At 39.7% G+C, this 16,578-nt stretch overlaps 1 protein-coding gene across 1 annotated transcript; it reads right to left on the reverse strand.

The window, feature by feature from the left end:
* Positions 1–40: 40 nt before the first annotated feature.
* LOC146318131 (myocilin-like) lies at positions 41–3,530 on the reverse strand. Its single transcript, XM_084733146.1, has 3 exons — positions 2,885–3,530; positions 1,417–1,521; positions 41–1,159 (listed from the first exon to the last, which is right to left on the reverse strand). The coding sequence occupies exons 1-3, from the start codon at positions 3,360–3,362 to the stop codon at positions 357–359; spliced, it is 1,386 nt and encodes a 461-aa protein (XP_084589272.1). The 5' UTR covers positions 3,363–3,530; the 3' UTR covers positions 41–356.
* Positions 3,531–16,578: the final 13,048 nt, after the last annotated feature.

The raw sequence follows: 16,578 nt of genomic DNA on the forward strand, positions 1-16,578 counted from the left end.
TTGTTGTACCTTTAAATTGAAATCCACTTTATGAAACAAATGAGTGTCATTTTATAAATGTTGTTTTATTGAGAAATTAAATAACATGAACATTTATTGACAGATAACAAAAATATTTCACAATTCTAAAACATGACTACTGTTTGTGATGAACACTGAGATAATCAGAGAATCTATCATAGCTACATTAATCTGCTTTATGAATATATTTCTGTTCCTATAATAGATTTTATTTACAATAGTAATAGAAAAAATAAATTTTAATGATTCAAAAACACATAGACGACCTCAGAACAATTCAAATGATTATGTTTTATCATCATGACAGTCCTGTGAACATCAGCTCCTCTCTGTCTTTAGCTGCTGCCGTGGCTCGCCCTGCCCAGTCTGATGTCATAGGTGACCATGTGGAAGTTGTCCCAGGCAAACAGCTTCCTCTGGGCGTGGTTGTAGTCCACCATGCTGTTGTAACGGTATTTGTTCTTGAAGGGCACAGCGAGAGCCCGTCCCACGCTGGTGGCTGTGTCAAACACATAGTTGATGGTGGTGTTGGGCGCGGTGTAGCTGGCCACCGTGTACAGACGTCCGCATACCATGAAGGCATTGGCCACTGTGTTCTTCCTGATGTTGGTCTCCCAGGTCTTCTTCACCTCCAGGCTCTCGGGGTCCAGCTGGGAAATCACAATTGCGCCCTTCGCCTTGTTGGTGCTGTAGATGGCCCACAGGCCCTGTTCGTCCGCCGCCAGGTCGATGTCGGTGTAGCCGCCCCAGGAGTAAGGGTGCTGGCCGTGGAAACCGGCGTGAGGCAGGTCCCGGCGTGACACCAGGCTCTCAGAGGCCAGGTCATAACGGATCAGGGTGCGGCTGCGTTTGCGCTGGTAGTAGAGGGAGCCACGGTACATGGTTGCCCCCGTGCTCTCCACAGGCTCTGGCAGGACCAGGACCTTCATAGGGAAACCTTTGGAGAACTGATCCATGTCTTCGTATGCAAAGAGCTGACGGACTTCTTTGCCCACTGTGTCCATTCGCCACACAGTCTTGTTGGTGTAAACAGGTCCCTGGGGCTCAGGATCCTGCAGCCACACTCCATACTTCCCAGTGATACTGTCAGCCTTTCTGTGCAGGACAGGATCTCCCACTGACTGCACCTCTCCACAGCCTGGAACAAAAAGAGGGTTAATTTCATGGTGTTTGTTATATTCGAAAAATATATTAGAGCAACTTTTGTTTTTGCTCTTTTGTGCACCATGGAAGTCTTAAATCTTTTACCTTAACGAATGAAAAATGGAAGCAAAAACAAAAGTTTTGCATTCATATTTTGGTTGAATGCTTTTGAGGGCATCTATTTGCATCAACACCTCACCACTCCGCCAGTCTGCAGCAGCTGCATTAAAATCAGTAAAACCAGAACTTTACCTGTGAAGCTGTGGTTTCCTTCAGGAATGAGGTGGGATGCTGGAACCTCCGTAACCTCAGCCTTCATCTCCTGGTACGCACCATTCCCAAAATTATATGCAGGGTCTGTGGGAGAAAGAACAAAAGGGAAATGTGTGTATCAAAATATTACAGAAAAATACAGACTGGGAATACATTTTGAATATAACATGAAAAAGAAAAGATATTTTATGTATTTATTAGCATTACAGTTAAAACATAGTCAGTCCAAACACCAGAGATGGAAGTAACTAAGTAATCAAAACAGGCTCATTACTTTAGTTTCAATGCATTTAATTTTGCATCATTGCGCGCTGCCTTCCCAACATCAAAATGGATTTGAACCTAAATGGATCGGATGAGGTGATTCCTTGGTGTACCTGTCAGTGCGTATACGGCAGATGTAACAAGATCAAACAGTTTAACAAGACAAAACAGATGTAACAAGACGAGAAACGTCAAAAATGTAACAAGATCTAACAAAACCGAATAAAACATAAAAGACATAACATGACATAAAGTATGTTACAAGACAAAACACATGTAAAAGACATAACAAGACAAGAAAGAGGTAACAAGACATAAAAGACAGAACTGACAGAAACAGCTGGTAGAAATGTCTTTCAGGGGCCTTTTCCACCAAATAAGCTTTGGTTATCCAGTTTCGTTCACGAGTCTTGGAACCTTGGTGCTATCAAGTGAACCAGCCTGTATTTGGGGTGGAACCATTGTAATCAGGGAAATCATCAACAGAGGGCGCTACACAATGCACAACAACCTGTAGAAAATAATACGCCCACTTTAGTTTCCAAGGAAAACCTGCTGGTTTTTTTGGTTCCAGCTGGGAACCAACTTTTCAGATTCCAAACCAGTTCATTTTTGGTGGAAATTCCTCAGGGGACTACTTTTTACTTTTATATTGTGAGTACATTTCTGTACTTTTTCACTTTTACTTGCATAAAGAAGTTGACCCAGTACTTCAGTACTTTTACCACAGTCTTTTTTAAGACAAGTATCTTTACTTCTTCTTGAGTAAAGAATGTTTGTAGTTCTGCCACCTCTGCCCCACATCAGACAACATCAAAGTCTGAGTGTCTTCTTTATTTCCCTCAGAGCACAGCAGGTTTCCCCTGTAACCCCACTACTGCGCTCCTGAAAATGATCACATGCACGTAAACAGACATGCATGAGTGACAAAGTCATAAAAAGAAGGTCTGTGTTGTAAATTCCAATCCCCTTACTCAAACTGGGACGGCTCACTGCAACCTGACCTGTTGTCTCAGGAGACTTTTCATAGCCTGAGTCACCTCACAAAAGCATCAACACACACTAACAGAAAAAAATACAGAAAAATATCTTTATGTGCTCTTTTGGGCATGTAAGTCTTTTAATTAAAAGAGTTGAGGTTTTGATTTGTGTGTGTTTTCCTTCTCCTCACTGATGTACATACCACTGGCAGGTCTGTTTTCACGCCGACTCCCCGCTGAGGTGTGCGTCTGCTGGCAGGGTTTCTGCCTGAGGTTGTCTGCCTCCAGGCTCAGCTCGTCCAGCCTCTTCTGCAGCTCCTGGACCTGCCTGTTCAGACGCTCCTTGTCCTGCTGCAGCTGGTTTCTTTCCCCTGTAACCTGGGAGTAAGCTTCCTGGAGTCCCACTTCACTGGCAGCCCTGTCCCCAGTCCCGGCTCCTCCGTCCTCTCCTGCTAAGAGCCGGCTGACCAAAGCTTCCAGCAGAGTGAGTCGGGACATGACTCCATCTATCTCTGGTTTGCTGTCGGAGCAGCTGGACTCCACTGGACTGGCCACAGTGAAGGTGTACTGGCAGCGTCCGGCGTGATCATTGGAGCGGCGGAGGGAGGCTCGGTCTTGGGCTTGGCCTTGGCTGGTCAGAGTTAAGATGGACAGACTCAAGAAAAACACCTGGAGCCACATTCTGGTGGATGAGACTGAGTCAATGATCTTCTGGTTTGGGAAAATTTGCTGAGATGCAACTGTTTGTCCTCCTTTGTTCAGTAGGGTGTCTACACTTGAATTTTTCTCTCTTTCTTTAGCTGGTCTTTTCCCACCTGAGCGTCCCTAGTCAGTGCAGGTCAGTGTCTGAATCCCAGCAATGCTGAGAGTAGGATATTTATACAGTTAACTGTCGGAGAGTGGGAGGGGGCGAGGAGTGTGGCAGGGAGGGAAATAGCCAGGGGGGTGTGCAGTGTGTGTAAAGGTCCACGTGTGTCCTCTTTTTGGTGAAAGCGACAAACAATGTGAAAATCACAGAGTATCAGTGGAAAAATACACAATTTGTTGTTTGTTTTTTCCTGTAGCTAATTCCTTCATTGCGTCGCAGCGGTTGGTATGTCTACAGGTTGTTTTGACTGGACAGCATCTCTTTATGTGTCTACTGGCTGTCACCTGCTGAGCTGTTTACTTCCTCCGTAGCTGATAGTTTTACTATTAAACCACCTTGTGATTAACAGTAAACTCGGTTTATGACCTGGGTATGGGGTGAAATCTGGGCTTGACAGCGAAGACATGAGAATCTGGGGCCATTAAACAGAAACTTTCTTAAGATAAGAGAAGTTTAAGATACGATTTTTTCCCAATTTGTTATTGTTTAAGAAAATCTTAAACTTTTGGAGTCCCATCTTATATTACTGCATCCTATCTCAGTTTGAGAAATCATAAATACTCAATCCAAAATAACTCATCAACTTAAATGTCTCTTACCTGGCAACCAACACTGTTTTTCTCATTTTGCCGAGCTGAACAACTTTATAATTGTTGTTTTTTTTCTCACTGAAACATACTAAAATGTACATAGAAACATACAGAAATGGACCAAAAACAACAATGTACACTTAATTTAAAGATAAATGAGCCAATAATATGGTTAACATCTGTAGAAAAATAAGAAAATGTTCTTTATGGGAAATTTGCTGAATTTGACTCCAATGTTGCTGGCATCCATTGTGTAAAAACAATAAAAGAGTAGCCATGCTGATTAAACAAGTCATCTACGTTATCTGTCTTTACTAACCTATCATTATTAACACTACAGTTAACTATTGTTGGTGAACACTAATGAACAAAACCGTTAGCTACTCTTAAGCACTACTGCTACAGTAGCTACTGCTAAGTAGTTCTACTACTGTAGGTGAAAAAGTCAAAGTTAAGACAGCTTAACATTCATCCTAGAGGTAAGACAGATTTTGGGAAGTTAGGATGCTTGTGTAATACTCCTATCTTAGGATACAAACACTGATTCAGGAAACTGTTTATCTGTAACGTTTTTTCCTAAATCAAGTCCAAACCCTGTGGCGACCAAAAAGTAAAAAAAAAACAAAACTGTAAATTATTTATTAGAAATTATTATTCTGTGATGCAGGTCCTGAAGCCAAAATTTGCCAACCAGACTCAGCAGCATGGCAACCTGTACCTTCAGACAACCTGAACACACGCTGATATTCTTCTCCCCCCTCCACAGCTGGACAGGATGTCTGGCACAGGAGGATAGGCTTGCAGTCTGGCTAGGAATGGAGACATGGTGTGGTTGTGCTTCTTTTCATCCTACCAAACCCTCATAAACCCCACATGCCAACATCTCTATGTACAGTCAGTTATGTTTACTGTCTACCATTTTTTTTGACTGTTCGAACTGCCAGTGTGTCAATTCCTCCACTACATAGTGCATTCAGTTTTCATTACATCATGGAATTGGAGTAGAAATGAGTGAACGAGAATGATTTCAGACATAGTCAACAGTCTAACTAGCAACTAACATGTCAACATGTTCTCAGTGACAGTGCTAACTTGCTCATGTTAAGGAGGTTACAATGTTTACCATGTTTACTATCTTAGCTTACCATTTTAGCATGTTAACGTTTGCCATTTAGCACTAAACAGAAATTACGGCTGTGGCTGATTGGATTAGTTTAGCAGGTTTTTAGTCACAAACCTTAGTCATAAAGCATTTGACAAATAATGGACAAAATGTGCCAAGCCACCAAGTAGATGTCAAGACATTTCACAACACAAATAAAATTGTGGTCCTGCAGGTGCTGCTACAACAAAGGTCAGGTATTCAAGTCATTTCCAGATACCATGGATGTCTATACCAAGTTTAATGGCAACTGATCCAACAATAATGCCAACCTCATGGTGGTGGGAAAGTAGGTTTCATCTTCTTGTAACCATGAATGCCTGTACAAAATTGGATTGCAATTCATCCAGTGGTTGTGTTGAGATATTATAGTCTGGACCAAATTGGTGGACGGATTAACCGCTCGTGGGCTAATGGTGGCCCTCAGAAACATTTTGTGTGGCCCTAGAATGTGGCATGAAATACATGCATCTTATTTTAATTATAAACAGTCCATTTCAATACTTTCACCTTTAGCAGCCTATATATTACTTTGTTATTGTGTCAAACTACACTCCCCAGGCTGGCGTTTGCCAGGTTAGGAATGACAGCTTGGTTACCTGGCAATTAGTAACACCAAGCACGTTCTGTTCAGGATCTTTTTGGTGGACCTTGGTGATGACAAAAATATCATCCTGTCACCGTCCTCTAGCTGTGGTGGGATGTCTTGGTATGTGCAATGAAGCTGTTAGACAGAGCATCCATGTTTCAGGTTGTAGTGGTGTTTGACACTGAGACGGTGTTTCAGAGCAGAGAAAACTGCTCATTTTTTCATGATTTAGAGACCAAATTTTATATACTTTGTACTTTTATATACTCATTTGTTAATCATTTCAATTTGGCTGGGTGGTTAATAACATGTTTCTCTGGTGTGACAAACTCGGAACACACATTTATAGTTGCTTTAAACAAATTTAATGTGGAACTGAGTTGAAAACCACAGAACACACACTGTATGGTTGAGGAGAAAAGGAGGTTTCAGAAAAATGGATCAGCTCTTACTTCATCAGACCTCAGGGGGTAGATCAAGTGATCTGCAAAGAGGTGAATTCAGTGCTCAAAGAAATTAATGTTAAACGCCGTTATGAGACCAATCATAAAACCAATGACAAGTTCATGGGCTCTCCTGTGCTGCCTTCATTACTGAAATTGGCACTCATCAAAACCTTGAAAAGCCCTGCCCAAGAGCCAGTCTTAACATTGAAGCCATGGGTTTTTATTTGTCTGGACACTTAAGGTGGAAACTAAACCTTTTTTATTATCAATCATCTAGCTTGCTTTTCTCTCTTTACTCAAAGCATGTGGTCCACCTGTGTTCTGACTGTCTGCATGTCACACGTCTGAGACATTCTGTGCTGAGAGGGGAAAATGGGAAATTTATCACCTCCAGAGTCCAACACAAGTGTACCCATTGTAAGTGTGCAAAAAAAAAAAAGAAAAGTATTATTCTGGTCTCTGAGGGGGCGGAGGATATTAGTCACAGTTACAAACTGTTAACAGTTCCTCTCAGTTCTTCTCCACTGTCCTTTTCATTTGTTTTTTTTTCTTAATCAACTTGCTGTGACTGTCCTCTGTGACAAAATATTTCATAAGAATACCAACAGCAATAAACCAGTTTTCCCATGAAAAGCAGCTTGGAGCACACATCTGTATTTGGTTCCATGAGATCAATCGGCTGCCTTGTTAACCTGTCCGTTTTACTGCCCATGGAAAGTCACTAGTATTCCAGTTTGGTGTGGTTTTTACCACTGAGGTCTGTTTTCTTACGTAACATAACGACTCAGACGACCTGTAAAAAGAGAACAGGGCCGCAACGTGCACACAGCCTCTTCCACATGTATTCTCTCTATGCTGAAGTAACTCTACTGAGAGACAGTCAGTGTTTGTCTGCTGAAATGCTCAACATGCACATCTTGAGCTGGCAAAACACTTTCTAATGATGATGGTTCTTACAGTGTATTACAGTGCCCTGGTCACTCATGTTTTTCTCAGGTTTCTGAGATACTGGACTTCCATTTAGGCTTATCATTATTATACAAAACATTTTCTTATCTTTTACTTTTGCCCCAACCTTTGAATATCCATTCTCCCCTTGTTATTTCACCTTTAGTAGCTTTATTCCACACTGTTTGATAGTATCATACAGACATAAGTTGGGAACACTACATTGACATATCATCACCTTTTAAGTTGATACAGCAGACGTGTTGCCTTGTTGCCTATTTAGTGTTGTTTCCAACCACCTGATGAATATAAATCCAACACTGACTCTCTTTTAGCTCTGCTTTTAGTCTCTAACTCCTGAGGCGAATATCAGGCAAAATGCTCCGCTATATTCACCAGCGAGTTGCTAACTGTGTCTGTTGGTTGTTTGGTGCTGGACTGGCGGTGTGCAGTGAGTTTTTAGAGCTGTTTGAAACAGCTGCCTGCTGCAGCCAAAGTGACACTATGAGAGCGGTGAGAGTAAAACGAAACAGGAAAGTTATGGGCTGGACGGTTTTAATCAAGGAGCTAAAATTCACCGTAAAGTTCTGTAAAGTTGAGATGACTTGTAGGATTAGACAATAATTCTCTGACACATTGTTTTTGTCATTTGAAACATTGTTATGATAGAAATACTGATTCTAGCCAGTTTAAGCTGTGGCTTCCAACCTTTCGTTTTGCTTGTGACTGTTTACAATAAAGCAATGTTTACATGTGACCCTGCATCACAGGTTATGATCCTAATTTAGATTCATATGAAGGATTATAACAGTCCAAAGGGGTGAAAGTATTCCACAAGAACAAAAGTAAAAACTTTTGCACACCAGTAAGTGGACAGGTCTGTAGGAGAAGAGTCAACAACAATCTTGGAACATCTTTGGGAAAATAATGGGAGAAGAGCGAGATGGAAGTGGAAGACAAGCAGTGGGGAGAAACAGAGCCAAAATATTTTTACATGTAACACAGTGAATTAAGGGTTTATTTCAACCAAACCAGAGCTGGTAAGTTTTGAAATGGTGGGAAAATGATCCAAGACAATTTTATTTTCTTTCTGTCAAGTTTGAATCAAGTGTGATTTAAAATAACAAAATTACTGTTTCTGCAAATAGAGCCTGGTGGTTTTGGTGAGAGGGATAAATTGGCTGTTTCTGAATAAACAAAAAGGATCTCACTCTATTAATAAAATGTCTCTCTCTGTAGGAATTATTCCCACAATATTGTCAGACACCTAGACTAACAATCTGAGTCTGTCAGCCTGGCAAAGCAAACACTTTTAGTGGCCATATATTGATGGGTGCAATTGCCCTTAAGGATTACATTGCAGTCAGAGTCGCACTTGAGAGCTGCAGAGCTCAGCACTGGACCAACTGAAAAAACTGTTGTTCCCTGTAGTGACTTACACACAAAAACATGGGAAAATGGGGTCCAAGTTGATAAAATACTTAAGTTACCCTTTAAAACATAGTTCTCACAGACGGTGGTTATATTGTACACAGTTCTCAGAGATGGAGATTTTCATCGTTTAGTTTATAAAAAATATGAGCAGTAATACAGTCATATGCAGAAAGGAATGATAAACAGTGGACGTCATAGTTATTTTGGCATTTATTTCAAAATCCCTTTCAAAGTGCAATCCCAGAATTCTTGGCAGTACAGGATTTCCATTGAAGGGACGTTTTACTGCTGTATTTGTTTAAATATGAATTACATAATATTATGCAACAGGAAACAGAGGGGAGGGGCTGTTTAGGACACTAGCACCACAGAACAAAAACAAAATAGATGAGAGAAACAGTGTGATGGCTGAATCGGGACAGACGTGGAAAATGAAATGCTCACTGTCAGAGTTGTTTATACAACAGCCACTACAATCTGATCAGAGGATGTTGGGCATGAGGGCTTTTATAGAGCAAGAAAGTGGACTTGGTAGCAGCTTAGCCGACATGCCAGTTCTCTCACACAGTCATAAAGACAGTGACAACATCATTTTCCAGTGGCCGATGAATAGCAAATTTGAGCAACACCCTCGCAGAACAATCACTGGCCCGCCAGACGTGCATTTACAGGTGTGAAGCGTTGCGTAACGTGCATTTACATGGGTGCCAGTCTGGCTTGTTGATGTGCAACTCTTAAACACGTCCTCCCGCTTCAACATGTAGGTGACGCTTTATCAACATGCCTCATTGCTCAGGTTGGAAGAGCACAGCCTGAGCCTGAGCTGTGAAGATTATTAGACGGAGCGAGACAGTCTTGAGCAGAGGGAGAAGAAAAGTACACGCTTCCTTTACTGAAGCAGCAGGACAGATGCTTGTGTAAAAAAAACAACCAGTAAAAGTCGATGTATAGATTTGACGTTCTTAGTCCAGTAAAAGTGAAAAAGGCACTTCAATGTACAAAGCTAAGTGAACCTCGCCTTTTCTTCACGGCTGAGTCATCCTCTGTTGGTCTTTTACGTCTTGTTATTTCTTGTTTTGTCTTTGACGGCTTGTCACATTTTGTTACATATTTTTTCGTCTTGGTACGTCTTTTACTTCGTGTTAACTCTTTTGTCATTTGTCACCTTCTAGTGTATTTTTTGTTTTGTTACATTTTTTACATCTTTCTTGTCTTGTTAGGTATCTGTTACATCTTTATTGTCTCGTTACATCTTTTATGTCTTCTCGTCACATCTTGTTATGTCTTTACATACAGCTTGTTACATCTTTCACATCTTTTTACTTGTTAGGTCTTTGATATCTTGGTAAATCTCTTATGTTTTGTTACATTGTTTACATCTTGTTATGTCTTTTACCTCTTATTACCTCTGTTAGGTTGATTATTGTCTTGTTGCATTTTTTTGTCTTGTTATGTCTGTCATGTCCCCTCAAATGCATCAAAACTAAAGTAACAAGCCAATTTTTGAAAATGTAAGAGGTACAAATTACAGATACTCGTGTTAAATTGTAGGAAGTATAAGTAAAAAGTTGAATAGACAAATAAATATTCAAGTAACGTACAGATATGAAAACTCTACTCAAACACAATAACAAATACAGTATAAGTTTTTGTATTGGACTGTACTGTTACTTCTCATCTCTGGTTTTGTGGCTTCGCACTTGTGATGTAAGCTGCAGAAACTCAAATGACTCACATTTGAATCATAGTTAGCCATTGATGACGTAAAGTGACAATTAGATACGTCTATAGCGTTCCATTAACGTCTGTATGAGGAGTTTCTGAGAAAAGCATTAGAAACGTCCTGATGTCTGCTGTGTCTGAGGGTATAATCACATCAGTGGATCACACGCCTACACACACGAAACCTTAGCTTTGCTGCTGCATGGTAGGTGTTGTTTGGTCTTTGACAGCTCAGTACAGGTGTTACACCAGAGGTTCTCATTACTGATGCAGTCATGGCACCACAGTGTCCTTTGTGACCACACAGACGGACATAAAACACAGATCAAATGCAACCGACATAAACCAAAAGTGATGTGACCTATTTAACACTTAGGTCACTGTGGGATTTTTTTTTTCAAAAGAGTCCTCTGCCTCACAGAAGACGATGTGTTTCTCCAAGAACCCATGAGACAGTATCGTCACTTACTTAATCAGATGTTATTTCCAGGATGTTGTGGTGGAGACTTTAAGTCTTCAGCATAAACCAAAGGGCTGTTAGTTACAGAGTGGAAAACAATTTGATTTGCTAGGACCTGAAGAAACACAGGATTTTGTTGACGTTCTAGTGATGCCTAATACACTGTAAAATCTAATAAGTTGGGTGTACTCAAACCCATTGCCTCAAAAACACTAAGTTGATATTTCAAAGTAAAAGTAACTTTTGACACTTGTTAGACTAACTTGTTTACTTGAATGTGCAAAACTCATAAACACTTTATGTATCTATACACACACTGTACTCTTTGTTGACGGTACTGGCCAAATAACCAGCTACATAAGGTAATACTGTGAACACCCTTCATCCTCAACCCCCCACCCACTTTCTCATTAGATCCACACCAATGTAGTCGCTGACTGTTTTTTCTCGTTTTGAACTTAGAATGGCGAGTTTGCCAAAAGGTGAGGAATTAACATAAAGTGTTCAAAGTCCTGGGTTGTACATTTTTATCCTTGTTAGTCAGGTTGCAGCAGTATGACCACATGTTGTTGGTAATATAATGGATAAGATAAGTTATCTCTAACCAGCAAACACATAAACCTGAATTTCTACAAGACAGCATAAAATGATTTAGTCATCAAACAGTGTAGCAAACACCAGAATCACAATAATGCTGCCAAGAATGGCCACTGCTGTTGAAACAACATCCACCCCAGTTGGACATGTCCAAGTGTCTTTAAGAGTAAGGTAATGCGCCAAGAGGCGGAGTGATCTGCACACGTCTGAATGTTGAAAAAAGCAGTGCCACACAGTGCAGAGGAAGCAGATCCTTCACCGATCTTTTTGCTTAAAGGATGTCCACTGAAAACATTTAAAAACAAGCCAAAGAAAACTAATAAATGAGACAGAACATTCATGTGTAAAACGTTGGTATTATAATGCCTGAAGAAAAGTAGCATGATATTCACAATCACTTTCTATTATTAGGCCGTGAAATAAAAGGGCAAAAGTAGATGCCAAATCTTTCTGATTAATTAATGAACTGATCATTTTAACCGCACTTAGTTTAGTTTATGATGAAACATGGTAACTTATAAGTTCTTACAGTATTGTGCATACAAGATTTTTAGTTTGTTAATAACACTATTGCCTACATTTAGGCCTACTTAAAAAAAAAAAAAAAAAGAAAAAAAATGCAGTTTGTTCAACATCTCAAAATTTGGCCAGAGTAAACCCTCTTCACCGAAACACAATCACATCAGGATCTGTGGGAAAGTTTGTGGTTCAGTTTATGTTTTACCCCAAAGAGTAAATCACCTGCCCACCAAAATTAAAAGACTCTGGCCAGGTTTCCGTTGTTTAGTTCAGTTTTAAAGGACAACAGAATGTTTGATCATTTTGTCATTTTCTTTTTATCCATGAAGCACTTAATAATTTACTTTGATTAGCTATAACATGAAGAACTGAGAACTAAGTTTATGAATATTAAGACAAACTTTTAATTGACCCCTATTGCCCCAAGGGCAAATGTTCGGCAGCAAAACAAACATGAAATCAATGGTGGTTAAGAATAGGAAATAAAATTATATAGGGGAAGCTAAAATTTATAACCATTCAAGTAAAATTCAAAAGTCAATCAACATACATAAATTCAAGCCGATAGTGCAGTACAGCCTAAAAGTTAAATGACAGTGCAAAGTAAAGTTGCAGCAAATATGTATACAGTATTTTGCAAAGGTTTTAGGCAGGTGTGAAGAAATGCTGTAAAGTAAGAATGCTTTCAAAAGTATAAATTTTAATTGTTTATTTTTTATCGATTTACAAATTGCAAACTGAGTGAACACAAATCCAATCGATATTTGTTTTGACCACCCTTTTCTTTCAAAACAGCATCAATTCTTCTAGGTACACTTGCACAAAATCAGAGATTTTTAGGATCATAGTCAGGTGTTTGATTAACCAATTATACCAAACAGGTGCTAATGATCATCAATTTCATATGTAGGCTGAAATGGTCATTAGCTGAAACAGAAACAGCTGTGTAGGGGGATTAAAACTTGGTGAGGAACAGCCAAACTCTGCTACCAAGGTGAGGTTGTGGAAGACATGTTCATGTCACAGGTCAGACACCATGACAAGACTGAGCTCAGCAACAAGACATGAGGTAGTTATACTGCATCAGCAAAGTCTCTCAGACTGGGGTTTCAAGATGTGCTGTTCAAGCTCTTTTGAAGAAGCACAAAAAAACGGGCAGTAGATGAAAGACACATTATGCTTACTTCCCCTCCAAAGATGTCCAGCAGTACCATCAGCTCAGAACTAGCAGAAACCAGTAGGACCCTGGCACACCCATCTACTGTACAGAGAAGTCTGGCCAGAAGTGGTTTTCATGGAAGAACTGCATGGAAACAAGGCCAAGTGACTCAACTATGCATGAAAACAGAGCAGAAAAATGCCAGCAGATGCTCTGGACTGATGAGTCAAAATCTGAGATATTTGACTGTAGCAGAAGGCAGTTTGTTCACTGAAGGGCTGGGGAACAGTACAATAATGAGTGTCTGCAGGCAACAGTGAAACATGGAGGAGGTTCCTTGCAAGTTTGGGGCTGCATTTCTGTAAATGGAGCTGGGGATTTGGTCAAGATTAATGGTGTCCTCAATGCTAAGAAATACAGGCAGATAATTATCCATCATGCAATACCATCAGTGAGGCATCTGATTGGTCTGTCTGATTGACCCCAAACATACAGCCAATGTCATTAGGAACTATCTTCAGTGTAAAAAAGAACAAGGAGTCCTGGAAGTGATGTATGTCCCCCACAGAGCCCTGATCTCAACATCATGGAGTCCGTCTGGGGTTACATGAAGAGACAGAAGGATCTGAGGCCGCCTACATCCACAGAAGATCTGTAGTTAGTTCTCCAAGATCTTTGGAATAACCAACCCGCTGAGTTCCTTCAACTGTGTGATCAAACCAAAAATTGATTTGATTTAGGTTTTTCTGCTGTTGGCTGAATTTGCATTTTGTGTGTGTGTGTGAATGTATGTATACACACATTTTTCCGATAATCTGTCAAAAGTGGTTAACATTTGTGACAAATAAAGGAGGCATTATATTTTACGTCCAAATGAAAAGGTGATGAAACCATGAACTTTAACCAGTGTTTTAAATGACTATGCATTAAAACATGAAAATAGATCTAAACATGTATATAATAAACGTGAATTAAGAAATAAGGAGCGACTATACACAGGGTGCACGTAAGGGTTTGAAAATAATGGCAACCACAATTATATTAATTATTTTCAGAAATGTCTCATAACCTTGTGTTTCATTGTATTTAAAGTAGTCTGTGACAGCTGCTGAAAGAGTCAAGAGGCCCGAAAGATTCTGGAGTGAGCCGTTCGATTCCATGTTAGTGACGACAGTCTGCAGCACAGATCACCTGAAAGAATAGAAAATGTACGTCAGTAGACTGGAATAATATAAGAAAACATGTCTAAAAAGATGGATGTGGGTAATCACATTTAAACCTGTGGGAAAAAACTCTGTTTAATGAGGCCTAATCTATGAAAAGAGGTTTAGATCATGGTAGTTTGAGTAATTGTTTATTCATTACTACACCTTGCTCAACATTTTGCAAAAATCACTATTATGCACTGATTGTCAGCAAAATTTTTCATCATTGTTTTTATGGTGCCAGCCAGAGTTCATCTGACAATTTCCTGTTTAAATGTAAAAGGGTCATTCCCCCACATGGATGCATGAATACACTCGTACACTATTGACGGGACAATGAAAAATCACATTTAACCAGAGAGACAGAAGAGAAAAGAGAGAGAAAGTCATTTTCAATCAAGTCCAAAACAAATATTCCCTGAAACTCTTCAGAGTTCAACATAAAAACACAACTTTTGAGGTCTTCAGCAATAAACAGCAAAAAGAACTCAGCTTGTTCAGTTCAGTATCTTAAAATTTGATCAGAGTAAATCATCTTCACCTAAACAAATCAAATAAGGAACTGTGGGAAAGTTTTAGTGGTTCAGTTTAGTAAAGAGTAAAAAGAGTAAATCAACTCGCCAACAAAGTCTGTGGACAGGTGTCAGTTGTTTGGTCCATGCTCAAAAAGAAAATCAAACACCAAAAGTTTGTGAAAGAAGAAAACAAACAGAAAAAAGGGGAAATGAAACCTGGCTCTCGCCAACTCACTTGCCATGAAAGGAGATTATTGATCGACTGGTTCCGGAGATATTTGGTGTTTTCAGAGGACTCCTGTAACGTTTTTCCCACGCTGTCTTTCAGACGCCATCACTTCCCTTTTACCTCCTTTATAAAGGAAGAGAGGAAGAAAGAAGGGTGTGGGCTTCATTGATTAAAATTAATAAATTAATTTCCTGTGGACAGTACATATTATTAAACATTACTATATATATACCCGAATTAGCCAAAAGGCTAGTTTTTATTGACAAGAAGTAAAGTTGGCAACCTAAAATCAATATGAAAATGAAGACAGAAGTAAATTAATTAAAGAAATCTGAAAAAAAGCATAACATCAAAGTACTTGGTTTGTGGCAGCTTTTTCGACCTCAGAGTCCAAGTAACTTATTTAAAATGAGTGTTAATAACAAGTTGATAAAAACTGAATTAGATGAACTCAGTATTTGTAATTAAACAATGTTAGTATTTACAGTGTAGTGTAGCATGAGATCACTACTGAATATTCACTGTCCAGAATGCAGTTTTCCAGAAAATTAAAGTGCTCTTTAATTAGATTTTTTATAGCAACACATGCTCTTTAGAAGGATAGTTTGAGATTTTGGGGAATATAGTCATTTGTTTTCTTGCTCAGCATGAGATGAGAAGGTTTATACTGCTCATGTTTGTTTGTTGAGTATTGGAGGACTAGTGTGTATGATGAACCTATTGTGGCCATGAATCTTGCAAAAACATGAAAGGCCGTATCCACCGTCAGTGTTTAGTTTAGTTTGTCCGTTCTGGGCTGCCGTAGAAACACGGCGGTGCAACATGATGGACCCCACAGAAGAGGACCTGCTGTCTTTGTAGATGGCTCATTCTAAGGTAACAAAAACATAATACTATTCTTTTCAGGTGATTGTAGACTGATGAAAACATTGCATTCCATATTATTTTACGTTTCTGCCAATGGATCCTCCTAAACATACCACACTTCGCATAACCTTTGACTTATACTACAAGACTGTTTGCTTAGCTTAGCATAAAGACAGGAAATGGGGAAACTTGGCTGGCTCTGCCAACAGGTAACAAAATCTGCCAACCAGAACCTCTAATGCTGACTATTTAACACATAACTTGTTTGTTATAACGCCCCACTCGGGCCACCCCAATCAAAAAGTCTGGACATGGCCCTGCTTGATGATGGTGGTCGATGAGAGGTTTAGTTGTCTTGCCGTCTATGCCCTAACTATTGCCTTGTAACCTAACTGTTCATAGTTAATGTATGTGTCTCTGTCTTCTGTGACATTACATCATGTAAATACACAGTGTAAAACTGATGGAATTCCTGCTCATTGCAATTCCAGTAATATCTCTCTGAGTGTCCCCCTCCAGGCACGCTGTTTTTATAAGTATGGGTTTACTGGATTCCACTGGCTGTAATACGCACATCCAACGGTTTC

The sequence above is a fragment of the Lutjanus erythropterus genome, chromosome 12, assembly GCF_056507025.1.
Source record: "Lutjanus erythropterus isolate fLutEry1 chromosome 12, fLutEry1.hap2, whole genome shotgun sequence".
Taxonomy (NCBI): domain Eukaryota; kingdom Metazoa; phylum Chordata; class Actinopteri; order Lutjaniformes; family Lutjanidae; genus Lutjanus; species Lutjanus erythropterus.